The sequence below is a fragment of the Hirundo rustica genome, chromosome 2 (genome assembly GCF_015227805.2).
Source record: "Hirundo rustica isolate bHirRus1 chromosome 2, bHirRus1.pri.v3, whole genome shotgun sequence".
NCBI classification, from domain to species: Eukaryota; Metazoa; Chordata; class Aves; order Passeriformes; family Hirundinidae; genus Hirundo; species Hirundo rustica.
In genome coordinates, this window is record NC_053451.1 from 103,323,399 (window position 1) to 103,351,265 (window position 27,867).

Genomic DNA, 27,867 nt, shown 5'->3' on the forward strand with positions numbered 1-27,867 from the left:
ACTTCCCTCAGGATTAGTGAACTAAAAAACTCATTAATAATATGTGTTCTCATAGATTCTTTACTGTTTTCATGCTTATTTTTTCTGATCAGTTCTCCTGCAGTTTTTTTTCTCTGCTTATATTTTGTGAAGTTTCCTCACTTACGTGTTTCTAGTTTCTCATTGATTTTCTTTTTAACTCTATCAAGTCTTTTTAAAGGCAACCAAAGCTTTAAATCTTATTTTAAAAATAAAAAATCAAGAAAAAAACTCTCATCCAGTCTTAGTTTTAGGACTTTTCAAGTCTCAACACGGCGGTTATGTTTTGATGTTTGGTTTTTTTTTTTTTTAACACTTAAATTAAATGTACACAAAAAGGGTTAAGCAGAAGAAAATTAAAATACAAGTTGCTGTTATTGTCTCCTGCTTGAAATATAACTGCTGATAAATAAGAGTTTTCTCATACAAGTAGTAATTTAATCAAATACTTCAGCCTCTGGTAAATTTTAGAAGAATACAACTGGGATTTGAAACATTGTTTTAGCTGCAGTTCTGGTCTTGGTTTCAAGATTTGTTTTCACTGTGACAGTGAGACCAAATCTTCATCTGCAAAAAGCAAAGTAGATTTTGCAAATCACTTGTGCAGTGAATTGAAATCACAGTTTTTAATTTTGTTTAGGTTTTTTTGTGGCTTTGGTTTTTAACCTTTGTCCTTCTTGGACATTCTGTATTTTAGTTCATACAGGAGTTTCAGTAGTTTCCTCTGGGGTCTTGGAGAGAGCATTAAATTTCATGTGGTCAGTCCATATCGAGGGAAAAATTGTAGTTTGTGATTCATTTAAGAGCGGGGTTAAGTCATATTTGCTGGCAAATTATGTGCATAAGGATGTTTCTAAGGGCACACCTAAACTTTGATTTGAAGTACTGTTTTCAAGAAAATAGAATAAATTAGAGGTAATGATATGCTTTTTGCTATCATGTCTGACTGAAGTACTTTGTCTATAAAATTCTTAGTTCAGAGACTTTCTATTATTTCGCGTACAGTAGATTTTGTGACTGTTGGTACCTCTAGGTAATGATGTTAAGAGATAAGAGATGATGAGAGATGATGGTACTTTGGTGTTGCAACTATCACAAATTAGATGCATTCCTGTCTGCTTTTTAAAGTTTGCCAGTAGCAGAGTGACCAGATTCCATCAGAAGTTAATCTAGCAAGCCTCCAGTAAAAGATTCCTCCAGAGGTGTTAAAGTTACATTTCATTCAGGTTGAAAATATGAGGGCCTGAATCAGATTCATATCTTTAAAGTTACAACTTAAAGGCAAAATTTTGTTAATGTCATTTTTATCCTTTTGGAAAGACGCAAGGAACCAACAAAACCAAATACTTATTGATTACGTAGTCTGTGATTTGATATTTGCAGTTATTAATAATATGAAAGGAAAATTGTGTGGTGAATTTTGGAGTTTTCTTGCTTATGTATGTTGGTTAAAAATTGTGAATCAGTTTACAATCTTTCATTTTAAATAGTTTATTGTTCTTTTGCATAGGGTGGAGCATATCATGATCCACACACAGAAGATGGAGCATCTACTAAGGAGAATAGAATTCTGTATAATGACCCTGTTCCAAGAAGAGTTGGCAGCTTTTACAGAGGTAATTTCATGGTGGATCTTTCAAATTTAATCAAGAATTTTAGCATGGAATATAAATTAAGTAGTAGAAATTGATATAAAGAATTAACATGAACAACTACAAAAGTTTATTGGAAAAAGAATTGTTTCTCAGCTTTCACAGGGTGAGTTTACCTGCTAGGTTGTTTGCAGGAACTGCATTGGTACCATATTGTTTATTTGTAAATGATAGCTCTCTTTAATTGGAAAGTATATCCACTGCAGTACCTTGTACGGCAGAATATAATTTATCAGGGCAAAATGAACTAATATAACCAAAGTAAGCAGTTAGCTAATATTTTTAATTTTTATTTTCAGTTCTTATAAAGACTCTATTTACACCTATGCACTTGTAGCACATATACATACTGATCTGTTTCAGATACTGCGTTGCATAGTAGTGTAATGCTAGCTTTTCATGGCTTGAAACCTGTGGCATTTCTTTTGTTAAGACTTAGTAAAGATCAGGGTTTCCTACAAGCAAGAGTACACTTACATAATTCTGGTTCAGAATAAATTATAAGACAGGTCTGTGTATGGACAGACACAAATAAATACTGTTCTGTTATGGCACACAAAAGATGGTGATTTCTGAGCAGCTGCCTCATGGCTAAACCTGGGTAATTGTTTTGAAAAAGACAATAAGAGGCTAATTACTGCCCTGCAAGTGTTAGGAGGCTTGTGTGGCTCCCCTGAACCTTAAGAAGTCCCAATCAGCTGAAATTCGATTATGAGTCAGCTAATAACCTTAAGTAGAGTCACAAATCTCCTCTGATCCTCTTCAGGTTGATCGGTTGGCTGATGACCTGATTCAGACACGTTAAGATCCGACAATCCTTGCAAGTGTCCCACTGCAATGTTAAAACCTGTGAGCAGAATTAAAGCTTGTACTGTTTTGAGTCACACTTTTGAGTGCTTTTGTTGCAAATGCAACAGAAGATCCTTAAGAATTCTCAATCCTGAATTGCTTTCATTAATCCCTAAAAAGGTCCTAAAAATTGGACATGGATTATCCTTCATTTTTATACATAGTGAAACAAAAGTTCTAGAGAAAAATGACTTTCTGTAAGTCATGCGCTAAAGAAACTGTAGGTCTGGGATTTATTCAATTCCATACTATAAACGAGAGGATTTTTCCTCTTTAACTTTATCGATCAAACAAATGCATTTTATATGGACTTAATCGTTGCTTTTGGAAGATGATATTATATTTAAAATAATACATTGATAATAGTGTATATGCAAAACTGGTGATAATAGTATATGCAAGTTGCTGTGAAAAAGGTAAATCCTTACTTATATAATGTTAAACCTTTGTATTAGAACAGTATTTATTTGCATATACTTTTGTACTACAGCTTGAACAAAAACTTAGAGATGCTGTTTTGATAGATTGTGTAATGTGATGATGCATTAATGTTCCAACTAGTGTCTGGTCAATATTTAATCCAGTGCAGTTCTTTCTAGTGATATTCATAATTCGAATAAATTTGTGTTCTAGATCTGTATATAGTTGTGTATTTTCAAAACCACAGTATGTCTATTAAAAATACATAATATCTGATTTTGATGTTTTAATTTTTAGTGCATTATCTCTTATTTACATTAAAAGTCCATAGTTTTTTTTCTAGGATAGGTACTACTTTTTTTAAGGTCTAAAGTGAAGACAAAGTGTAAAAATATAGTATTTCATGTCCATAAAAGCAGTATTCTAACCTCTTACTCTCTTTCCTGTGTTTAAGTATCAATCACACTTAGATCTCCCTACAAATAGAATAACAATTTACCCAAGTTCTGATGGTCTCATTTTACAACCAATATTACCCTGCAAGGATCACAAAAGTCAGCTTTTTTTTCAATCACACACAAAATGCCCATGTCTTTGCTCTCTTGTTACTGCAAGAGGCAGAGAGGAAGCAGAGGAGTGGGAGCTGGGACTTTCGGCAGAGCTCCGTGTGCATTGTTTGCTGTTTCTCTGTTCAGTTCCATCTCCGCGTCCAGAGAGCACCTACATAGAAAACAATGTGTCCAACAGAGCCTCGGTGTTGCCAGCAGACAGCACCACGGTGACAAACCATCCCAAGAGACAAACCACCTTTGATACCTGGTGAGTTGTAATTTGCACACACAAGTAGGGAATGGCAGGAAAAAAAAAGATGCTGTTGTAACAGGAGCATAAACCCTCACGCTTTTCTCAAGACTTGCAATTGTCCACGTGCTTAGTTGCTTCCTCCAGCTGTACTGGCATAGCATGGCATGTTTTCTGTCCCCTTCTGAGCAGCAAGGAATCCTTCATTGCAACCATAACATGAATGCATTATCGTTTATATATTTTTGTCCAGTCCTTCACAATTTTTTTCCCGCTACTAGTCTTTAGCTAAAGATAATACAAAGTGCTTGTGTGTGTAGGATGTGTAGAAATTTGTGGATTCCAGAAGCATGAATTGTTAGACAAGTGGAAAAAAATAATCAAAATGCATGTTTCCATATATAAAGTAATACTATATTAATGAAGGATATTTTCACCCTACAATGGGGACTGCTGCTCTTTGTTTACAGAAGGAAATTAATACATTCTATGGGAAAATTGACTCAGCAACATCCTGATGGTGTATATTGATTTTAAAAGATTAAAAGCATCACATGGCTCCATTATATAACATAGAGCACCTTACTTACACTAATAAAATGACAGCATATGCAAGACTTAAAGGGAAATACCTTAATTTTGTTTCTCTGAGAGCTGTTTGGCTCTAAAACACTCCTTATCTTATACTTTGTTAAATAACAATAAAGCACACTGAATAAAAATAAGCAGATGGAGCTTCACAGGATTGGTGGGAAGAATGGACTGCATATTATTTGCATGGTTCAACTATGCATTGTTTCAACTATGCATATGTTTCACATATGCATGGTTCAACTATGTTTCAGTGGTTTGTTGACTTAATGTGTTTTCACACAAATAACCAGGGAATTATGTGCTTAAAAGAGAAAGGGGGGTGGTGGGTGGTGGACAGTTGCTATTTCAGCTTGTGTTCAGGTTTTATACCTCTGTCAGTAATAGAAGATGTTTACTCCAGAACCCTTCTCACCTGCTCTGATTCACTAGAGGCTGCTTCCTGTCCTTCAGTAGCTCCACCTACATCCATTTTCTGGAAGTTAGCTGAGGAAACCAGTCATTTATGTAAAAAGGTGGTTCTTATGTTGTGACTTATGTGGCAAAAGAAGGTATTTATTCCTACTGTTGAACCCCTTTTACCAGTTTGCATTGTCCTTCGTATCTGGATCTTTCTATCTTGCCTATAACATAAGACAGCTGGAATCTTGTTTTGCTTTATATATCATTCAGCAATATATTGTCTTGACTGCAAAGAAACATGTAATGTTATTCTAACTCTGAACTAAAATATGTTATTAGAGCTGGTTGGGAATTTTTTTTATCAAGTACTTGTTGTTGTTGTTTATAATGCCAAATTACCAAAACAAAAACTTTTCAAAGGAACTGGCTGATACCCACTAACCTTTTATTTTGAAGATTCTTCAACTCCAGGATAGAATTGCCAGTCAAACCCAGAGATACTCTCAAAATAACAAAAATTTTGGAGGCAGCATTATATTTTAGAATGCAAGGAATTTGAGTGCAGGGGCTTAGTAATTTAAGCCAGAGGCTTGGACCAAGATCTTAGATCTGACAAGTGAATGCTGTTAATCTGAAGTTAGAGGTTATTCTGGAGTACATTTTCTGGTTCCCTCAGAACATTCTCTTGAAGCTGTTTCATCTTGTTTAAGCAGTGAAAGGACCACAGAGGTGCTGAATATGGCCTTGTGAAAAAGGCCCCTCGTTAACTTTGAGACAGTTAGATTTAAGTCCTTGCTCCAAATTACTCAAATATTTTCACAAAGTGGAACAGCTCCTTTGAGAGAAGAACCCACAGAAGAATAAGCATTTCTTCTTATGAAATGGAAGAAATAGTAGTGCCTGCAACACCAAGTTGCTGCTATTTTGGCATATGCTTATCTTTCTCTTTTCTTTTCCTATTCCCTGTTTTCCCAAAATGTTTCCTGCCCAGCTCTACATGCTAACTCTGTTCAAGTTGTCCTGGCAATGGTCTAATGTTGTTGCAAAATTGTTCTGTGCCATAAATGCAGCTTAATTAGATTCCTGAGTGGTGAAGAGTCTGTGTTCCTCTACTTAATTTTCTGTATAGAAGTTGTGTAAATGCTTATGAAAATGTCAAAAGCTCTAATGCAATGTGGTTCTGCTTACATCAATTTTATGATGAAGTAAATATTTGATGTTTGACTGACATACCTAACTTGTACATGACAATTCATCTCAAATTATGACTGACATGTATTCCACCTGGACTTGCCACTACTGTAAAATATTGCTTCTCATACTATTGCTCTGTGTTGCCTTTCTTCTGTCAAAGATTCTGTGAATGTTTGCTAGACTAAATTGTCACAGATATTCCCTTGTCTTTGTGTGCAATTTTTTGCTCTGTCCCCACTGTCCTGCCTTTTAAAATAAAGATGTTATAAACTTGACTTTTGTCATCAGGTTTTACTCTTAAATTACTAGATCATTTCTGAACTTGATTTGAAAAAAGGCAATTTTTTTAGTCCTTCTAGAACATCTTTTCTTTGCTGGAGTTTAATTTCCTGTAAATGACCTTGAACTTGCTCAGGTTTTTTTCATATTGATACAAGAATAGATGTTTTATTCTCTTTTACTCATCCAAACTTTGTCCTGAGCTGGGCAAAATCAGTAGGTATAGGCAAGATAATTGTATTCTGCAGTGTGCCAGAACATTGGCCTGAGTTATCTTTACCACTGTCACAGTTCTAAATATCTCTTTAGAATCAATTCCAACAGTGTATCTCACATCAAATTGGAAGTGTTTGCATTGACTACTTACAAGATATTTGGGGGCTTCTGGAAAGCATTTTTGTTTAGACCTTTTGTGTCCATACAAATGTAGTCATGCAATGACAAGCAGCTTGTCATATCTTCTCTAGCAAATGTCATACATTTCTGCAAAAATAATAAAGAAGAGAAACTATACATATAATATTACTATTTTTATATGTATATAATATGTATATAAACAGACACAAAATCACTTGTCATTCAAGAAAAGAACAACAACAAAAAAATCTCACAAGAGTAAAAGGCTTAAAACTTCATCCACTATTCAGTTTCAAGGTTCCAGAACAAAACAGTATTTTGTAAATAGGACATGACTGACTTTTATACCGCTGTGTCAGTATCAGTGTAACATTACAGTCACACTTAATATTCCTGAAAGTAAAAGATTACCAGTATCTGAGCAAGTTAGTTTAGAGCATGTTCAGCTGTGTGTGCAGCGAGACTGACTGTTGCTGCATTTTAAATGCTTTCCAATTCTTTAATGGAATTTGTAAAAAAAATCAGGAAGTTGCAAATTCTGAATGGTATTCTGTATATGAGATAATAGATCTGGGGTTTATTCCAATTAATAAATCCTTCTTTTCCACATGAAAAATAATTTAAAAAATGCAGCTCCAAACAGAGTTCAGATTTGATCTTTGATTTTTAAGCTTTAAATGCCAGCCTTTTAGACCATGAAGTCTTACTGTGGGCTTCAGCTTGTGGGATTGAGATTCTTATCTTGAACTATCTATTAGAATTGTTTCAGTCATTTCTGACATTTTCTTGTCTTTGCTGAATGGTTAACTGTGTAACTGCCCCTTAAGGGTCTTTGAGTAAAACCAAAAGCTAACTTGGAGAACTAGTGTTTGTCATTTATTTTCCAAAGAAAAGTTCAGCTATTTCAGTAACTCCTTCATTAGACAAAAATTAGACAATCACCTTACTAATTGCGATTGGATCAGTAAAGGGAGTAGTAGAGGGTTTCCAAGCCAGGCTGCCTGCTGAGATTAGGGTTGCTGAAGAATAACTAGAACAAGCATGAGGAACTGCCTCCCAAAAAAGAGCTGTCTGCAATACAAATCTCTCTATGGCAGCATGAGTGCAACATGCTTCCCATTTTTCCTTTATAGTTAATGTGAAAGCACATCAGCTTGCTTGCCACATGCATGTTTGCTGCTACACCTCATTGCACCTGCATGAAGCTGGATACCTTTCCTACTAGGGACAATAAATAAGAGTGATAATCACAGAATTTCTGTTTGTACTTAGCCTTTTCCAAGTGTTTCAGACCAGAATAACAAATGTGTTGTACATTATATGTCCTAACCATACAAAATGCACACAAAGATGAAGTAACAGAGCACAGCACATTTTCCTTTGGTTTCTGCTTGAGAATGAGCTCTCTGAGTGGGGGCACTTCTCTAGGGCTACCCAGACTACTAAAACAGCACATAAAGGATTCTGGTAGAACTGTTTGCTTTCAAGAGCTGAAGCTTTCTGCAAAATATCAAAATACTTGCAGTATGTTTGTCATAGTTTCATGTTGTGTGACTCTACCATACAGATCTTTACGAGAATCCTATTTTTTTTTTCTGTACTGTACTGTCCATTATCTGAAAATCATCTTTTGGGATGCCTTAAATATCCCAGTGTTTCATCATCGATCAAAATGTTCTGCTCTATTTTTACTCAGTACAAAATCCTGGTGTTGAAGCTTCCTGCTATAATGCTATATATGTTCACTCTCTTCACATAATGAGCATGTGTTTTGAAGCAGTTGCTTTTCAAGGTCAATGCTTTTTCAGACAACTGTACTGCAATATGAGTCATAGGAGTTAATGACATAAACTATTCAGTATAAAACCACTGGCTTTTGGGTAAGCAGCAATTGAAAATGAGCAGTTCTCAGCCCCTTATTTTCCAATTCTCTCTGGTCACTGTAGCCATAAAGAGGAAATCCTGGTGCAGAATTTCATTTCTCTCCTCTCTGCCCAACTGCTGTGGAGAGCAGTTTTCTCATCCAGGTTCACTGGGCCAAAGAAAAGAATCACACTTGAGTGAATCTCTGTCTAAAAATATGGCAAAAATTGTTCCAAGCTTCACTCTGAAGATTAACTTCACCTTTTAGAATATAGCATCTCCATTTTGGAATAGACTTTATAATAGAAAAGCTATAGCAAGACATTGAAAAATTTTAAAGGACAGCGTAAAGTAATCTCCTGGGGTCTTGCTTATGATCTGACACTGGTTCCTCAGTGGACAGCAGTCATTGGGTAATTGCATTGGGGCTGTTGTTTGGGATGTGCTTACAGATGTGGATGCACAGGAGCTCCTTTGGGGAAAGGCTCAGAAGATTCTTAGCCCCATTTACATGACTGAGTACAAGCAGGATGCTTGGGTGGGGGGTATGCTTTCCTCCAACTTTTCTAACAAATCAAGTAAAAATCATTTAGTAAATAATTCAGCAGGTGATCTGTCCATGTTAGGTCAGAATCCCGAGTTCACTGAACCCAAAGCTATCAGTAGTCTTTACTCTTTGACTTTCTCCTTGGAGCTTTAAGTGACTTGTGTAAGAATGCCTTACACCTGTCACATTACTTACAGTAGTACCAAATACAGGCACGTGACATCAACAGGAATCCTTAGCACTCCAGTATATTTAAAATATGTGTTATAAATGTAATAATTACATTAAACTACAGGGTTTTTTCCGTTTGGTATTTTAATGTCCACATTAAATATATATTGTCATGCACCTGAATGTATTTTCTGCATCTACATATAAGTTCCCAAAAGTTTAAATTAGGAAAATTTCTACTATACTTCCTGCCTATGAATCTTTTTGCTAAGACCATTCTCTTAATGAACAGTTGCACTCTCTTACTTAAACACTGCATGCATTTATACTTAGAGCCAGGTAACATTTCAAATTTGAGGTGGTTTTGTGTAGAAATTGAGGAACTGATACCACCTACCAGAGTGAAGATGGTTTCATCAATAAGGAGGATGACTCCAGTGATTTCTACCCCAATTATGTTTTTCACATTTATTTAAGAAAAAAAAGCCAGCCTGGCATGTAGTAGCAGCTGAATCACCAGCTGATAGCATAGCATTTAAAGCCAGAATTAGAAGCCAGTGGCAACTATATTAGACAGTTAAATGTTGCTACATTACGGTCGCTCCAAGAAAAGCTGCTCCTGTTTGTGAGCCCTCAAAACAGTGGCTTTGCTTTAGGTTTTCCATCAAGACAATGGAATAATTTTTTGTTTGTTTGTTTTCCTGCAATTTAAGCATGAAAAGGGCTATTAAATGATGTGGTATGACTTTCTGTATGTTAGTTGCTATTAAATGTTGTCTATCCTCTGGGATCCAGCCCCAGAGGCAGCCCTGTTGGCTGTGTTTCTCCCAGATGAGAATTGGGTCCTGATTTGAAATGTCAAAGATGGAAAATCCACTTCACAAAGGAGTTTGTTCTGTTATTGTGAAAATCAGTGCCATTTTTCTAATATGACTTCTTAGGCTTCATCATCCACCTACTTGTTCTTGTTATGTCTTTGCCTGTTAGCTTAAAGATTTTTTGAGTATTCTGTCATTTCTTTCTGGATAAGTAGTTGTGCATCATGATCAAGGAAACTAAATATTTGGGCTGGTTTGGCTGTGTTTTTAAACACACTAAAGAGATTGAAATCTCTGAAAATATTTCTGTGATGCTTTCCTGCACCATTTTCAAATTTCAAACAATTTTAAAGGGCACTAGAACTGCATTCAGTTATGTTTCACCACTGTCCTTGTAAACCATCTTTTTACCCTGTATAAGCACTTTACATACATGGTTTACTGTGCATATTGAAAGTAACATGTTATTTATCAGCTTTAGTTGCTTCAGACGTGTAAGTTAAGAGTTAAAAGGCAGAAATTCAGTCTTCAGGCAAGTCACCTGTTCCATTTTTGGGTCACCTCCTTTGCCAGCACTGTCTCACTCACATGTAACAAACTAACAGAAGGGTTTAAGTTGAAATGGACAGCAGTAGACCCCCAGCTTCCCCGATGATAAATTTGGAACCGTGTCAGCAAGGGTCAGGAAGTGCAATTGAAAGTGGTTCTCTCTGACCACCTTTGCAACTCCTGTTCTCCAGCAAGCAATGGATAAACTGGACCTGTGCTTTATAGCTCCTCGCCATTTATATGTTCTCTCAGATATGATTTTCATTTTTCTTAAAGACCTCCTGTGTGATATTTTGGTTTGAGTATTAAATTCCGGCTTAAAAGAACACATGCATGTTTTCCTTTTCCCTAAATAACTATTCATTGGTTTAAATTAATCATTTTTACCCTAACACTGTGTACCTCCTATCCCTTGTAATAAGTCTATCTGGTATTTGTATAGTAACCCTGGAACCAATGAATGCTAAAACATTAACTACCTTTTTACTGTAATCAATAATTTGCATTCTTTGTTGTGACTATTACACAGAATTTACAATGTAATACCATAATAAAATTTCTCTTACAATACCTTATTTCATATTTAGGAAAAGTCCTGAAAACCTTAACAGTCACTCAGAACAGCTCAAGGAGAAAGAAAAGCAAGGTTTTTTCAGGGCAATAAAAAAGAAAAAGAAGAAATCTCAAAATGTAAGTATGCAGCATTTCTAATAGAAGAATTCTTTTATTCTTTTTGAATTATGTCATTTTAATATGCTAGATTAATACAGTACCTTTGTATTATTTATGATTGTATGTGTGTATACACTTGTTCTTTTATTTTCTCTCTTCACTGTATGAAAGTCAAATTCTTCTCCTGTTGAGGGTTGATTTTTCTGCCTTTTCACATATTTCTTCACTTACTAGTCCTGTGCCCCTTTGTTTGCATTCAGACCCTTTGACAGCCAGTTTTGATGCAAGTTTTAAGATGTTGCAACAAATTGTTTTTAAGAATATGGTGATAGCATTCCAAGAATAGTAAATTCATTTTTGCATGTCCCCAGAGCTTGAATAGTTTCAGGCACCCATACAGAGAAAATTAGATTGTTACAAATGAGAATTCTTTCCAGTTTTTTTTCATGGAAGTGTCTTGGTAACTGTCTTTTCCTGCTGCATTCCATGACTGGAATAAGAATGATGTGTCTCTACCATTCTTAAGTGTTTTATGTTTTATTGAGGGAATGGATTGTGGCTTTTGTTATTCAGTGTAAGTCTTTGATGTCTCATACATTTTCATATAGGTTTTGGGAGGGAGGAAGGGCTTTCTTTTATCAAAAAATAGTGCTACACTAACATGTCGCAAAGTTTTATAATAAAGATATTCCTAAGAACTGAAGTAACCTAAACATAATCTCATTCTTAAATGGCAGCTCTGCAAATAGTAAAACATTTAAAACTGTAATGTTCCTGTAAGTGCAAATGCAGTTAGAGTTCTGAAGATTCTCAGAATTGAGTAATTCATGCTTACTCCTGGCAGAGGGGAGTGATTTAATGAAAATATTTACTTTCAAAGAGTAAGGTGATATGACACTGAGTGTTGGTGGAGGGCTGATCTGTTGAAAATTGGGAGAGAGGAATGATTATCAGGATTTTTGTTGTTTGGGTTTTTTTTTTTAAATTTCTTTGAACTGTGTAGAACATGTGCATATGTATATTAACTAGCACTCAGAAATGCACCTCACCTTCCTGCTGGGCAGGATTTACAGCAATGACATCTACCTCTCCTTTTGAACTTGTTCACCCTCATACCTGTATGCAGTTCAAATATGATCATTTGTATTAAACAACTGAATTAAATGTCTGGATTATAGCTCTGGGACTGTTTGATACCAAAATGTCCATGTAAGGGTAACACACCAAAGGCCATTGGTTCCAGCAATGCATTTTGAAGGGGGATGGGGGGGAAAAGGTGGTTAATTTGCATTGTTGTGCTGTACTCTGATTCCAGCCATCCAGACATGGTGGCAAACAACGCTCCAATAGCTCAGCTGATAGGTGGTGTATTAATTACCTCCACATTAAACTGAGTGAAAGAAATACATACTGGATTGTGTTGCCTCTCAAAATGTGGCATTATACAAAACATCTAAATCAAAAGCTCCTTGATCTATAGCTACCAAAACCATAGCTGATTACAAGCTAAGGCAGATTTATATATGATCCTTATTTCTGTTTCTTCTCACTCTTAAGATGAGGGGTAGAGGCGAACAGAAAGAGAGAGAAGGGAAAAAAACTGTAAATAGAGCTGGTATCTCACAGAAAGATAAATTAGTGCAATAATATAGTGGTACAACTCTTTCACCCTCATCTAGAAATTTACTGAGATCAACTTGAGTTTTGGATCAAACTAAAACTGGAAGAATCTCACTTCATTTCCATTTACAGCTGATTGCCAGGACAGTATCTAGGCATGGACTGTACCACTGATGTGTGCACAAGTGTCTGGCTCAGACACTGTTCTTTGTTCTTCTTCATCTGTTAGTTGAAGACATCTACCTAGCAAACCTTGGGACAGTTTTTAGGATCTTCCAGCACAAAATAAAGTTACTGCCTTCAATTCAGGACCAGATTTGGCATTAGTAGTAAAAGCTGTTCACAGCACTGTAATATCAGCTCTTCAACTACACATACATTATTTTCTGTGGATTCCTATTAAAAGTCTTAATAGACGGCTTGTGACTACCCAAGGTTTTTTTCTGAGACCTACAATTCATGTAGAGTCTTACAAGTGTGAAATTCCAGTTATTTACTCAAACACAGACTTTCAGCAAGAAATAACAAACTAGACCTGAGGACTGTCACAGAGCTAGGAAGCACATAGTAGCTAGCTATGATTTACTTCTGATATCCTTTGGCAAGTCTCATTTTGCTGGCGAGCATCATCACAGGAGTCGTAAAAGATACCTGAAATTGGATTGAAGAGATCTTAGTAATGTCATTCTCAAAATATCTAATAGCCCAGTTCCTCATGCTTCTTCCTGCAGGTTGTTCCCATGAATTATTCTCCTTAGGGTTCTCCAGGTGCTCTGCATCATGGGGTAGCAATTGTTACTGCCTGTTACGGGAGTTCTTTGCAATATTGTTTTTGCAGAGCTGTTCTTACCCATTCTCCTTTTCATAGTTTGAAGTGTTTTGGTAATGTAGCAAAAGGTTTTGAGGATTGTTAGAATCACAGTTTTGTGTCATCTGCCACCACACAATTTGATATCCATGAGGGTTGTGCACAGTGTGAGTAGGCACTACCTTCAGAGGAGGCTTGAGTTTTGCAGATTTTATTTCAAGCTATGGGTCTGAAGAAATTATCTGCTTTGGGAAAAACAGTTGCAGGTGAGCATTTCTCTTAGCAATGCTTTCATTCCTTTTTAATTTACTGAATTTGAAACAGGAAATTCTTCTGACCATAAATTTCCTCAACATAAGCTGTGCTAATTATTGATTTTCATTAACTTGGATGGTGTCTAGAAGCTGAGAAAGCTGTTTGAAAGCCTTTGCTTTTGGGAGTGCACTTGTCATTGTATTTAGTCATATAATAATTCTATTGCAAAATTAAGATTTCTTCTGATAGACAGGAAAAGGCAAGGCACAATATATGTGTCCTATGCTTGTTTGCACCTGAGCAGGGGAAAAATAGACCCATTTATAATTCTAGTACCTTCTAGTTCTGTTTGTTGTTCATGCATCCACTGGTAAGTTCTGTGGTTGTGCTCCAGAAATTAAAATAAAACAGCCTGTGTACTTGCAGCTATTCATGAAGTTGCTAATGCCATATTTATGTTAGAACTGAAATAATTCATCTTGGAGCCTTAGTTCTTATTGCAAGTTAAAAACAGAATGGTTTTTTTTCCCCCTAGAATAACTGTCAACTGCTCATTCTGAAACCAACTCCTGTTATTGTTAGTGTATCTTTAATACTTTCTTCATATAAAAATAAGAAGTGTCATACTGCTTTAGGTCATTATCAAAGATAAAAATGATTGCCAGAGTTACAGGATTTAATGCAAAGCTTAGTAAAGTCAACAAGAGCTACCAGTTATTTCCAAAAGCCTTTGAAATAAACACATTCTGTATTCCTAATGAACATGGATCTTAGAATAGTTGTGCTGATCTTTTTTTTTAACATGCTTTCCATGCATTGAGTTCCTTGAATTTGTTTCATAGGCTTTTTTCAATCATTATTGTATTTTCCAAAAGCAGATTATAGGCTTGATAGCATGTATTGTCGAATTACCAAAAAAAAAAAAAAATTAAAAAAAGAGTTAACATAGGACAGGACAGATCTCTTGAACTGAAATATTATGCATTTAGTTTTTGTGTCTTATATTGCAGACAGACTCAAGCAACGGCGAGAATCCAAGCATCAAGAAATCCCTCTTTCCTCTTTTTAATTCAAAGAATAATTTAAAGCATAGCTCTTCTTTGAAAAAACTTCCTGTAGTCACTCTACCAATGGTATTAATTTTTAAGTACAGTAACACTGTAAAATGCTCCAGTAAATTTGTTTTACTGACTACAGCAGCATGTGGTTTATTTTCATGGTATCACTTCCTCTTCATGCCAGTTAAGTATCTTGGGCCAGTTCAATAAATTTAAGTTAAATTGGCAGTTTTGTTGAAACAGATTGTGCCTAAAAAAACTTTTTTAGTATTTAATGTAGTGAAAATGTTAACATACATAGTTCCAGAGAGAAAGAGCCTTGGAGTAAGACTAAGGAAGGGAAATAGTTGTGAAATTATGTATGTTTAAAATTAAACTGTCTCATTATGTTTCATTCAGGAAAAAAATTAACCTGGTTTGGTTTATAACTATATCATAAATACATGATTTTATACAAAATACTCCTTTATATATAAATTTAGATAAATCAAATACTAATAATGGATTATCTGGAAAAAACTTTAGCTCATGTGTCTGTTGTATTTTTGTTTGTCCCGATGTTCATGATAAAAGACAGCTTGCATTAAAAACAGATTATATTTTGACTGTCCTCTTTTTACTTAAAGTTCTTGAAATGAGATAAAAAACTACATGTAAGTGTTAAATTACTTTTCTGTCATAAAGTTTCAGTTGTTTCTTAATTTTTGCTTTAGTTTGGTATATTTGTGGAGGAGAAAAAACATGGGAATAGAGAAACCTCTTGGTTTTGTGATGTCAGTCAGGACATCAGTTAAGAGGGATTTTGGTCTGCTTCACTCTGGAGCAAATTTATAGAACTGATCCATGGTCTTAACTGCAGTATGGAATGCTTTTTAAATGAAGATGAGGCTCAACAATATTTTGTTTTTAATTTAATTTTTGAGGCCTTGTTTAACTGCTCTTTCTTACAGCAAATAACACTAACAGCATGTGAATGCTTTAAGGGCTAAGGGTAGAGCAAATCTGCATGATGTCCACAGCCACTTGCTCTTACTATGGGGAGAATTATTGAGAGGTCACTGCAATTCTGCTGCAGTAATGGGCTTCACTTGTGTTCTGTAATTAACTGTGGGAAATTATTTACAGCTCTTCTTAAGAAAATATTAGGAGACCAGTATTTAACATTTTGTTGCAGATGCCTAACACTGAAGGTCAGGATCTCTTGGCATTACAGAAAGCCATTCATTCTTCCAATCACCAGAGCAGCAGGCCGAAGGATTGGCATCCTGAGAAGATGACAGAAATCCAGCCTCATGTAAGTGGCATTATCAATTCCCTATGTATTAATATCACTGATGTATCTTGACAGCTATTTCTCTGGTGAATGGAAGAATTGCGTTTGACATTGTTTCCCAACTTTCTAATTCCTTGCTCACTGGATGTAAAAAATTGTGTAACTGCAGTCCTGCATCATTTTTTTTAAATGTGGACACGAGTGACAAAGAGTGACAAAGTGGAAAAGAGAGACTAAATGTGCCGTGTCAGTCTTTGAGCCTTTGAAATATTGGTTATGTTTTTGTATTATAGGCAAGCAGTGTTTCAGAGCACATCTGTGGTAGCGATGCAGGGCTGTACGAGAGCCCTCAAGTCAGCTCTGTAAGGAATGGTGAATCCTGAGGGTTGGCTGCTGCTCAGCAGAGTTTGATCCTTGGCACAGACTGCAGTTTCAGCTGGCTACATTTTTGGAGTATAGCACTGCACTAGTGCAACTTTGTTTTCTCCAGTTCTAAAACCAGCTCAGTGGGCAGTACGTGGGAGGGAGTGTCAGAGCCATGCCCCATTGTTGTCACATTGGAAATACATTAGAAAAGAGCATTGCAGCCATAGTGTTTGAAGAAACAAGTTGCTCTGTGAGCTGTGGAATTTAATGAGACAGCTTTCATACCACTTTTTGTACTCCGGCTTCCCCAGGCTCTTGCTACCCACGTTCAGTAACCCTGTATCACCTTCAACCTCTCACCAGTGAAAGAAGGCAGGAGACTACGGCTGTCTTATCACCCAGCTGCCAGCAAACAAAATAACTTCTGAGTTCTGCCGGATCTTGTTTCAGTGCAGATGGATACTCAAGACTCACTCTAACCCCTAAATTATGTTCACAACACACATTTTTAAGAAATGGTATTTCTGAAATCTGTTCCTCATAAAATGTGGCTGAGGTTCTTAAGTTTCTTCATCTGCAGGAGAAGTGGCAGATGAGCAGCAAATGCAGTTGTCTATGCCTGCATTTTCAAAGGAAACAAGGATAAAATAATTGATGGGGCAATTTTTTTCTGAGAGAGAAAGGGTTCCATTCCATCTCTTCAGGTCGCTAATAGATTGGACTGTGCTGAGAAGACATTTCCTCAGGTGTGTAGCCATAGCTTGGAATGAAATATATCAAACAGATACGAACTAAAAGTGAAGAGGTCCTGTAAAGTTCAAGATATTCAGTTTAGGATAGGACAGCTTTTTTATGGGAGGTCTGATATGGTGGAGCATTTGTGTGTGTCTTTCAGAGCCAGCCGTTAAAATCTCTTCGGAAGCTCCTACACCTCTCCTCAAACCATCCTGTCGCTGCTGAGCCCCGCTTCCAGCCCCTACCCAGCCAGCCAGCCAAAGCTTCTTTTCCTGAAGTGCGAATCCACCCCATGAGTCAAGGCTCCGGCAGCGGCGGCAGCAACGTGCGGCCGGAGCCCCAGCCGAAGAGCCGGCCGACGCTGCAGATCCCGAGCCAGCTGGAGCCCACCTGGCACGTGTCCCCCGTGAACAGGAGCGTGAGCGATGGGCCCCCCTACTCCGAGCAGCTGCCTTCCAAGAGCGGACAGAACGGGCACACCTACAGCCGAACAAACCGGGCGCGGATGCCGAACCTGAACGATCTCAAGGAGACGGCCTTGTAACTGCCCTGCAGCAAAGGGAGCGGTGTGGGTGGAGAGCGGCGCAGGGCGGCGGTGCTGGTTCTGGCCATGGTAAGACTGCATTTTCAGCTTTATAAAGGTGTGCAATATGTACGTGTGGAGCGATGCCGTTCGGCACCACGAGAGAGTCAGGGATCATACGGGAACGCGAGTGGAACTGCGAATTACCGGGCATCAGAAATGTCACGGGATGCCAGGCAGAGTGTGCCGGTTAGGGAGAAAAATGCACTGTCATTTTCTCTCATTTACATTCCAGCTTAGTGCACATCTCTGTCTGAAAGCTAAGAAACTTCTGGTATGTGTTGGCACTTATAAGGGTGAAAACATTGTCTAGGCCTATGCCCTTACTACATTTTTTGCTGCCTAGTTAAAACAGTGGGGTTTATGTGATAAAAGTGTATCCCTGTTAAGGGTTTAAAGTTAAATTGTATGTCTTAAATTTGTTTTTTAAACTTCCATATTTGATAGGATTTGTAATATTTATTTATGATGACCTAATATCGTACTGTTATAATCATATCTTTTATGTTATAATGTAAAGTTATTTTGAGCTGTTTGAAACATTGTGAAGCAGTGCAACAGCTACAGTAGTTTCTATAAAAAACTAACGGTAACATTTATATATTGCATCAGGAGTATTTTATTCTATATATAAATATATATATAAATGGAAAATAACTGTCTGTTTTTTAAATATACTCATTTAAAAGAAAAGTATTGTTATGACACTATCTGCCATATTTTTTATACATTTGTGATATAAAGTGCAGTATTATACTTCTAATAAAGGGAAGTTGAATGTGGATATAAACGTGACTGTAACAGTATGAATCTTGCTTGGCTATGAGAGCCCAGTATTATAGGCATTATTGGTGACAAACAAAAGACAGCATTTGATTCCAAGCTTTATTATGGGCTGTTTTGTTGGAAGTATTGGCTAAATGTAAGAGGCTGCAGAACTGTACAGTAATCTAAATGTGGTATGTTCTCCCCTGTGTCCTTAGCTTTCCTAGTAATATTAATGGGATTTCTGCATCTGCATCAAGAGCACAGTGCCCCAGTACCAAATTTTTGTTTCTTCTAAAGAGATAAAGTGCCCCATGACTACAAGCGAAAGCAGGTGCTCTTCCACTTAATAGCAGGGGTGAAAACCAAAGAAACACAGCATGAATTGCAAGTGAAATGCAAAACTTCGACACTTAAGCATAGCATGGCACTGCAGAACATGGTATAAGCTTTTATGCATATGTGTATTTTACATCTCTAGCAATCTATTAACTAATAAGATAAACACTGTATTAGAATTTAAACTGCTCTTGCACTTTTTATTATATTTCAGGATGTATTTAAGGCTACAAATCTGATATTTGGATATTGAGGGAGAAGGTTGCCATGCAACTTGACTTCTCCTTAGGTCTTACTATCCAAATACTCCCATACCCAGTTCAGCTACCAGTCTCAGCAAAATACTAGATCTTGGGTTCCAGTCTCCTGTACAACACAGTTAAAACTGCCTTTACCTTGGTGAATGTCAAGTGTAGCAAATACGCACCCTGATTCCTATCTTGCTACCAGTAAAGTAAATCAAAGGTGAGCCAGTAGGAGTCAAAAGAGTTATGCCAGTCTAATAACTTTGTGCAATAAGAGGAGAGCCAGGCCTGTAGTGTCAGAACAATACAATCTTTCCTTTTTAAACACATTAGTTCTACTCCCTCATTACTCTGCCTAGTTTGTTTTCTACATGCTGTCCTCGTAAGACGCTGTACTTGCAAATACACTGTCTTTTCCAAAAAGAGATTAACCTGAATGTAAATCGGATGATTTAGCCATAGGTGTAGTTAATAGAAGCAGCCAGGCAGTAAAAGCTGAACTTCTGACCTGGACAACAATGCAAACTGGACATGCTGTTCAGTACCTCTTGAGTCATACCAAAGTTCTAACAACAGCAAACATTGTTGTCAGAAAGAAGAGTTTGGAAAGATGTTATATCAGTTTTGTCCAGGACTAAAAATATGTCTGCTATATTTGAAAAATTACAAAATAGGAATTCTTTCTTTGTCAATTGCCTGCAAGAAATGCGCATGTGATTTTTCAAGAGATATATATGATATAGAATATCTCTCTATATATGATATATACTGTGTTGATATATCATATATATAGCATATATAAATACAATAGACGTGAAAGGGTTTTCAGGTTTTTTCTAAGTTCAGTGGGCATCCAGGAAAGATATTGTGATATTTACTTGTCGTCACTGTCAGAGTTTAGCAGCTTGTTTCAGCAGTCTCTGTTAGATTCATTGCTTGGTCACAGCTACATGAGCCTTGTTGGCCCTGCTTTGATAAGGGCTGATGCCACTGAAATCCCTCACAAAAGCACTGCCGGAGAGAGTGGGGCTCTAAGCAGTGAGGCTTGAATGTCTCTTGTAGGGCAACAGAGCTGGTGAAGGGCCTGGAGCACAAGTCTTACAAGAGTGGCTGAGGGAGCTGGGGGTGTTTAGTCTGGAAAAGGGAATCTCAGGAGGGACCTCATTGCTCTCTACAACCACCTGAAAGGAGGGTGTAGCTGGGTGGGGGTCAGCCCTTCTCCCACGTCTCAAGTGAAAGGATGAGAGGAAATGACCTTCTGTTGTGCCAGGAGAGGTTCAAATTAGATATTAGGGGGGAAAAAACGATCACTGAAAGAGTGTTCAGGCATTGGAATAAGTTCTCCAGGGACGTGGTGCAGTCACCGGCTCTGGAAGTGTTTGAGAGGCATCTGGATGTGGCACTTGGAGATATGGTTTAGGGGTGACTGGGGTGGTTGGTGGTTGGACTGGATGATCCTAAAGGTTTCTTCCAGCCTTGATGATTCTACATTCAGTCTCACAGGGAATGTTCAGTCTAGACTCTTCTGTGCTTTGTGGATATGTATCCTTTTGTCTCTGCAAGGTTTTTAGCTTGCTGGTAAGATCTTCATGCTGGGAATGATGATACTGGGCTATATGTAGTTGTTATGATTTCTAGCAAGGAGAAATGTTTCTAAAGGATTTTTTTTTCTCTGTACCCATTAAGTTAAATCAGGGTAATCCCTGACTGTACATATAGTTGTTTAAAGTAGTTAGAAAATCTTCAAAGGTGACCCAAGGAATGTTGTATTTGGTGGCCCATATTTACAGAAAATTGTTTCTGCTTCATACTGCATTTTCCTCTTGAATTCAACAGACTGTAGTAGCTTTCAGTTGAATAATAAATTGTGTTGAATGTATGTAGTATTTTCTTTCTTCAAGAAATTCCAGCAGCTCAGCCAGCTGGTGCTGGGATGGATTGTGTATTTTTAACTTGGTCTAGCTTCCCAATATTTAGAATATGACTAATGTAATTTTGTTGAGGTTTTCTAAGGAGTCTTATTATAGTGACTGAGATTTTCTGACTTAATAAAGAGGAGGAGGATTACAGAGCAAACTATTTTGTAAGTATGAGCTTTCCTTTTCAGTGGTCTGTGAGTCCTGTGCTACATGCTCTATAGATTTATTACGTATAAAGAATCCTTGTTAAACTGTATTTTATTCTTTGGCAATCGTTTGCCTTATGGCATCACAGATGATGTGAATAAAAAAGAAACTAAGTTTCAGAAATTAATTGTAGTCATTTTTCAGAACTCAAGCTGCCTAATCTTGTCTATATGTTTTTGTTACAGCTCTTGAGCTCTTTTTAACTGAAAAAAAAAGCACCTTAGTTCATCCTAACTGAAACTATTTAAGTGTCTAAGCTGTCGTTTTAAACTGCCATGTAAATGTATTAACCTAGAACAACATCTATTTTCAACAGACCTGGCCACAGAGAACAGTCCCTTTGACCTATTTAATGCTTTTTTGCTCCATTTATTGCAGTCCAAGCTTTGTTTCCCCTCTGAGAGACTGCCGGGAGAGCACTGGGCAGAGTTCTTGGCAGGAAGTCAATGATCCCAAATTTGTCTCTTAAAACATTCCCCAAACACCAGTTGTCCTTTTAGATCAATATTAAAGCAGGCTTCAAACTTTCAAGTGCATGAGGCATCCTCAGGTCGTCATTTGGCTTGTCACCTTTCTCTCTACCACACCGACTTCTTTCTGGGACCAAGGCTGGAATGACTCTTCAGGAAGCAGTGGCCTGTGGTAGGCTCTTCACCTTCCTTGTCATTGCAGTTAGATCTCTTAGGAGATGAATCTCAGTTGTTTAAAAAGCTACATACCAACCTTTACTTTTTACTTCAAAAGCTGATGAGGTGTTAGCTGAGTAGACTCCTGGGTTCACCCAGAAAAGTTATGCATTCTCAACAATTTTGTGGAGCTCCCTATAAGAATAGGGAACCTATGGGAATAGAGATTATACAGCTCAGAAAGCATTGTTGTGATCCAGGCAGCTAAGGTAAAACCTAGCCACTTTAAAGAGGAGCTGTGCTCTAGAAGTATTGGGGGTTTTAGTCATGCTTAATTTCTTGTTGTCTTGTAATGAATTGATAGTGAGACATGCTTCAAAATACTTGCATGTAATTCTGTATGTGTTGATCACTGTCAGAGTAGAGCTGGGAGAATATTTGCATCCCAGTCACACAAAGAGTATGAAAAGGATAGCCATATATGATATACTGCAAATTGTGGGTTGGCAATGAATGCTTATTTTTTCCATTCCAGCCAGCATATATACTCCATCTGTTAATGGGGTAATATCACAAACCATGCACTTAGGCTGTTGTTCATGTTAGCAGGCCCACCATTTGAAACAGGAGTGCCACAGAACATGGTTGGAAAGGTGATGTGCCCTGTGTAACCGTTTTTGAATAACCTTCAAATCAAGGCACTAATTAAGAACAGGTGCCTTTCCCTACACAGCTCTTTCTAGTGGTATCATGATATTAACCATTCATTAACTGTGTTTGTAGTGAATGAAGGAAAAAGCCATTTAACTTCTGGCCTTTTTTTAAAAGGAAGTGATTTCAGTAAACCCTTTTAATATAACAAAGCTTGGAAATTCTAGATATTGGCACCTTTTTCAAATGGTCAAGCGGCAGCAATGCATCAGTGCTTAGACTCACCAGGCAAGTGAAGGCTTGTGCTGTACTGAATGTTATACTGAAACAGAAGATTCCTCATTTTGCAATCATGAAGCAACTTTCATTAAAATTAAGCAAAGCAGATTTTATAGGAGATCCTCTTTCAATTGTAAGAAAAAAAGCTGTGTTAGGTCATCTGTTGTCTCAGTGAAGTATCTTAACTACCACATGAGACAGCATAGGTAAATCTGATTAATTAGGCCTGAATTTTACTTGTTCTGAGTTCTGCTTGGATACAGATCAGTGACTTTGTGTGCAGCCAATTGTTTGATGCAAAAGCTGGGGCTTGACCTACTCAGTGGAAGATGCATGCGAAGTGTGAGAGGACTGGCACCAATATGTTTGGATGCTTTCAATCCACAAAATCAGATTGCTTCTCAGGCTCTTTTAGAACATGAAATATGCAGCTGGGCAAAAGTGACTCTTAAAACATGGCCCAAGAGCCTGAACATGGAATTTGTGTCTTAGCCTAAGAACGACTACACATCTCTTGTCTTCTCTGCAAGTCAATCTACCTCCTCTCTCTTGCAGAATGTGGTCAAGGTTTGGTTTGTTTACTCTGAGCTTATTATTGACTCCAAATTTTGAAGAGATGTCTAAAAAGATTCTTCCTCTAGGTACTGTTAGCAACTATGTAATAAAATATTGTTGGGCCTTCATCTGAAATACTTTGAAACCTCCAAGCCATCTGAGCTCTCCCTCTAGAATCCCAATGCCATCCTTTGCACTGCTTTGCAGTCTTCCCTTGGCCCTCCCCTTGTGGTTCTCAAATATTGCAGTTGCCTTGTTCTTTGTTGTTTCTCTAGTGCAGATTTTCAGGGAGTTAGAGGCCTTATCTACTACTCCACCCTATTTGCTGTTTTACTCAAACAGCTATCCTTAGACTTGCTCAGGATTTCCTTCATTTTAGTTTTCCATTTCATCTGGGTGAGATACCTTACCTCGTTGTGCCCCCACCAAAACACGCCGCCTACCAGGCTTTTCGTTCCACCAGGTCTCTGTTTTCACAGGGCATTGTTTCTCTGGATCCGTTCTGAGAAATGCAAGGTGGCATCTTAATTGTACAGGCGTAGAAATGCGTTGTGAAGTAGCTGCTGTCATAGAGTTTTCCATTAGCATAAAGATAAAGCATGTTCATAGCACAAGGTGCAAGCCACTGTTCAATTTTCCTGTAGGATATGAACCTCTTGGTGTAAACTCCTGACATGTAAATCCAGTGGCAGAGCTTTTAACTCTTCAGTTACAAGGCAAAACTTTAAGCATAGGGAACTATCTCGACTTCCCTTTTTTTTCTTTTTTTTTTTTTTTTTTTTTTTTTTTTTTTTTTTTTTTTTTTTGCTAGTGCACATATGAGACTCATACTACTGAAGGCTATGACTAATTGAAAGAAGTAACTTTATGTTTGGATTATATGGAACAGTAAGCTAAAATCTTCCCAGAAACCATAATTTTCTTGGAAATTCTATGCAGGCATTTTAAAATCTGGTTAATCTGATAAGAAATTCCAGGACTGCTTAGGTCTCCACTGTGGAATGTTTAATTTTAAATTTGTGTCATTTGGAAGAAAGAAGGAAAAATGAAGTTTAGGAAAATCTTTTATTTTTTCACTATCTGCCAGTACAGATTAACAGGCTGGGGAGGCAGCTTTCAAAACTTCTAAATTCATGGATAAGATCCCCTGATGTTTTTTAACAGCTACTAGAAATCAAAAGCGCACAAACTTTTAAATATACCATGCTTTCTGTTGTGGAAGGGATATGTTGTGGTGTTAGACTTTTTAATCCTGGAATACAAATCAATTTTAAAATGTGTTGAATATTTAAGGATGACTTCATGCAAGTTAATAAACCATTTGTAAAGTGTTTGTATACAACCCTTTGTATCATGTTGTTGGTACACCTGACCAAATTTTTTTTGAGCATGTATTCCATTCCTTACTTCTGTACAATTTCTATTGTTGCTGTAAATATTCTAAAAGAGAAAAAAAAAAAAATATCCTGTGGTAACCTTAATTATCAGCATGGAAATGGTTAATTTTTACTGAGCACAATGTATTTTTGAATGGGCCTTCCAAAATATGTCTTTAATAAAAATGCAGATTTTGCACTAGAACCCTGGCATTGTTCAACAGCTGATCTTATTCCTGACACGCCTCTTGCAGAGCACCTCTCCATGGTTAGCTTGGCTGGGATGAGTGGAACAGAGCAGAACCAGGACTCCTGTGCCCAGTGGGTCACTGCCAGGTCCTGGCTGACTCCCCCACCTGAGAGGCTGCTTGTATCTGTCCACAAGCCTGATGTTTCCATGGGGCAACATCTCTGAAGCACCTTGTTGCCCGCCATTCCTCTAGTCTCATTGCAGGACGGATTATCTTCAGGGCAAGAATCTCTGCTGTTCTCTCTTTTGAGCAGTACCGACCCACCGAGCCCCTCAGCAGGCTCTACCAGAAATTAAAAGGCCCTGAAAGTTTCCAGCCCACAGTCTTCGCCACAGGAAAAGCGTCATGATGGCATTTCATCGTTGTCCCACGTAAACTGAGACACTTCTAGGCAAACATTGAGGTGTTGAGGTGTCAGCAATATGGGGTTTTGATGGCTTCCTCTTTAATGTATCCTGTCTATGTTTTTTTGTTTTACTGTGTGTAGTTTTAAAAACACTTGAAATATTTCCCTGCTAGTCTAGTCTCTCATTCTTTGGGGTAATTGGAAACAAACTGAGGGGACTGCTTTTCCTGGGCCTCCCTTCTTCCCCTCTGAGCTCCAAAAGACGTGCTGAAAGCTAGGACTTGCAGTCTGTTAGATCCCTCTGAAAAGCTGCCTGATGGGTTGTGCAGCAACCACAGCCTTGGTGAGACCAGGCTGCTGCCAGTGCCTGCACTGAGCTGTGCCTGTCACCTCCCCAGAGGGAAACTTTCAGCCTGAGCTAATGCTTCAGCTTCTACCAGGACAATCAGTCCAGCATTTTAACGTTTCCATCCAGAAACGGGATTGAAATGCATTTCCTTTAGGTGCCCAGTGCTCTGGGGGTCTTGGTTTTACTCTTAAAACCTTACTTGGCGCTTACTCTTCCAACAATCTCATTTAGTAACCTCTTTTCTGTACCCCTGCAGAGCCCCAGAAACTGGAGTGGCCATCTCCTTGAAGAGGTTGAGCACCTTGGTGTGGTATCCCCAGTGTAGTCAGTACCAGACCCCCATGGGATGGAGGGCAGAGTGGTCATTTTTCTCTGGATGGAAGTGAAGGGATAATTCCTGCATGTACTCCTTAAGATAAAGGGGCTATTGACTAACAAATAAAGTGGCTGGTCTGGAGGCCTGAGGCAGTCTCTGATCATGTAGATTGGGTATAAACTTCTCAGAACCCTTTGTTCCCTCACTTCTCTCTCTGCATCCCATCCTAAAAATCCAGGTCATAAAGCTGAAGGCAATTCTTGGCCCTGCTTCCTGTTTCAAACCTCTTGTGTTTTATGCAGTTGCAAAGCCACACATTGGTCTCCCTCTCTCTGCAGCTAAAGGCCTGCAGGATTGTTTAACATCTTTGTCAGCAGCATGGACAATGGGATTGAGAGTGCTCTCACCAACCCCTGTGGTGCAGTTGACACGCTGGAGGGAAGGGAACCATCCAGAGCGAGCTGGACAGGCTTGGGAGCTGGGCCTGTGCAAACCTCATGAAGTTCAACAAAGCCAAGTGCAAGATCCTGCATGTGGGTCAAGAAAGGCACAAGCAGAAATACAGATTGGAGAAGGAACAGATCAAGAGCTCCCCTTGGGAGAAGAGGAGAAGGACTTGGGGCTGCTGCTGGATGAAAAGTTCAGCTTGAGACACCCAGAAGGCCACTTGTATCCTGGATTGTCTGGAAAGCAGTGTGGGCAGCAGCGTGAGAGAGGGGATTCTCTCCCTCTGCTCTGCCCTCGTCTGCTTTGCTCTGCTTTGCTCTGCTCTGCTCTAGTGAAACTCCACCTGGAGTGCTGTGTCCAGGTCTGGGGCTCCCAACACAAGAAAGATGGGAACCTGTTTGAACGTGTCCAGAGGAGGGTCACAGGGCTGCTCCCCTCTCCAGTGAAAACAGGCTGAGAGATTTGGGTCTGGAAGAGAAGGCCCTGGTGAGACCTTACAGCACCTTCCAGTACCTCAAGGAAGCTGCAATGGAGCTGGAGAGGGACTTTCGCAAGTGCACGTGGGATTCACACACAAGTGCACAAGGGGATTGGCTCTAAGCTAAAGGAGGGCAGTTTAGATTAGATATCAGGAGAAATTCTTTACTGTGAGGGTGGTGAGGCACTGGGACAGAGTGCCCAGAGAAGCTGTGGACTCCCCATCCCTGGAGGTGTTAGGTGTTCCAGGCCAGGTTGGATGGGGCTCTGAGAAACCTGGTCTAGTGGAAGATGCCTTTGCCCATGACAGGGAGATAGGAGCTAAATGATCTTTAAAGTTCCTCCCAACTCAAACCATTCTGTGATTCTATGATTGTGAGGAAAGGGTTTGTATTTACGTAATTATACTTCAGCTGGTGTTGTCTCACTTTCAGAATGACCTCAGTCACCCTGTTACTCCAACATGCTGAATTTATGCAGAAGTGGAAGTCAAATGCAATTCTAAAAGCATTTCAGGACCACTTAATTAATTGAGCCTCTCAGCATTCTTTATATAAGAGGCAGAGGTTAAGTGAATTTCTAGAGGTCAATTAGCAAGTGAGCTGCATAGCAAGGATCAGAACAGAAACTCCTGCTTTAGCAGGAACCATTTAGTTGCAAGTCAGAAGTAGGTTCCTTCTCCATACAAGCTGGAGAGGTGAACAGTGAAAAGACAGGGCAAGGGAAATTAACTGTAAAATGCACGGTGTTCCATCTTATGTAGCGCCGTACATTTCGATCTAGAAAAAGGTCTAGCGATTTCTTTGAAGATGGGAGGCTGGAATAGTGATAGCACAGG

The 27,867-nt window shown here is 38.3% G+C and overlaps 1 protein-coding gene across 4 annotated transcripts in view; it reads left to right on the top strand.

Moving 5' to 3' along the window:
* Nucleotides 1-18,677, top strand: part of CDKL5 (cyclin dependent kinase like 5) — a 123,322-nt gene extending 104,645 nt beyond the window's left edge. For all 4 annotated transcript variants that reach the window (XM_040091232.2, XM_040091241.1, XM_040091259.2 and 1 more), the window contains 6 exons: nt 1,529-1,634; nt 3,635-3,758; nt 11,099-11,201; nt 14,877-14,999; nt 16,099-16,218; nt 17,459-18,677. In XM_040091232.2, coding sequence (XP_039947166.1) covers nt 1,529-1,634; nt 3,635-3,758; nt 11,099-11,201; nt 14,877-14,999; nt 16,099-16,218; nt 17,459-17,842 — 960 coding nt within the window. In that variant the 3' untranslated portion in view covers nt 17,843-18,677. The remainder of the gene's footprint in view (nt 1-1,528; nt 1,635-3,634; nt 3,759-11,098; nt 11,202-14,876; nt 15,000-16,098; nt 16,219-17,458) is intronic.
* Nucleotides 18,678-27,867: the final 9,190 nt, after the last annotated feature.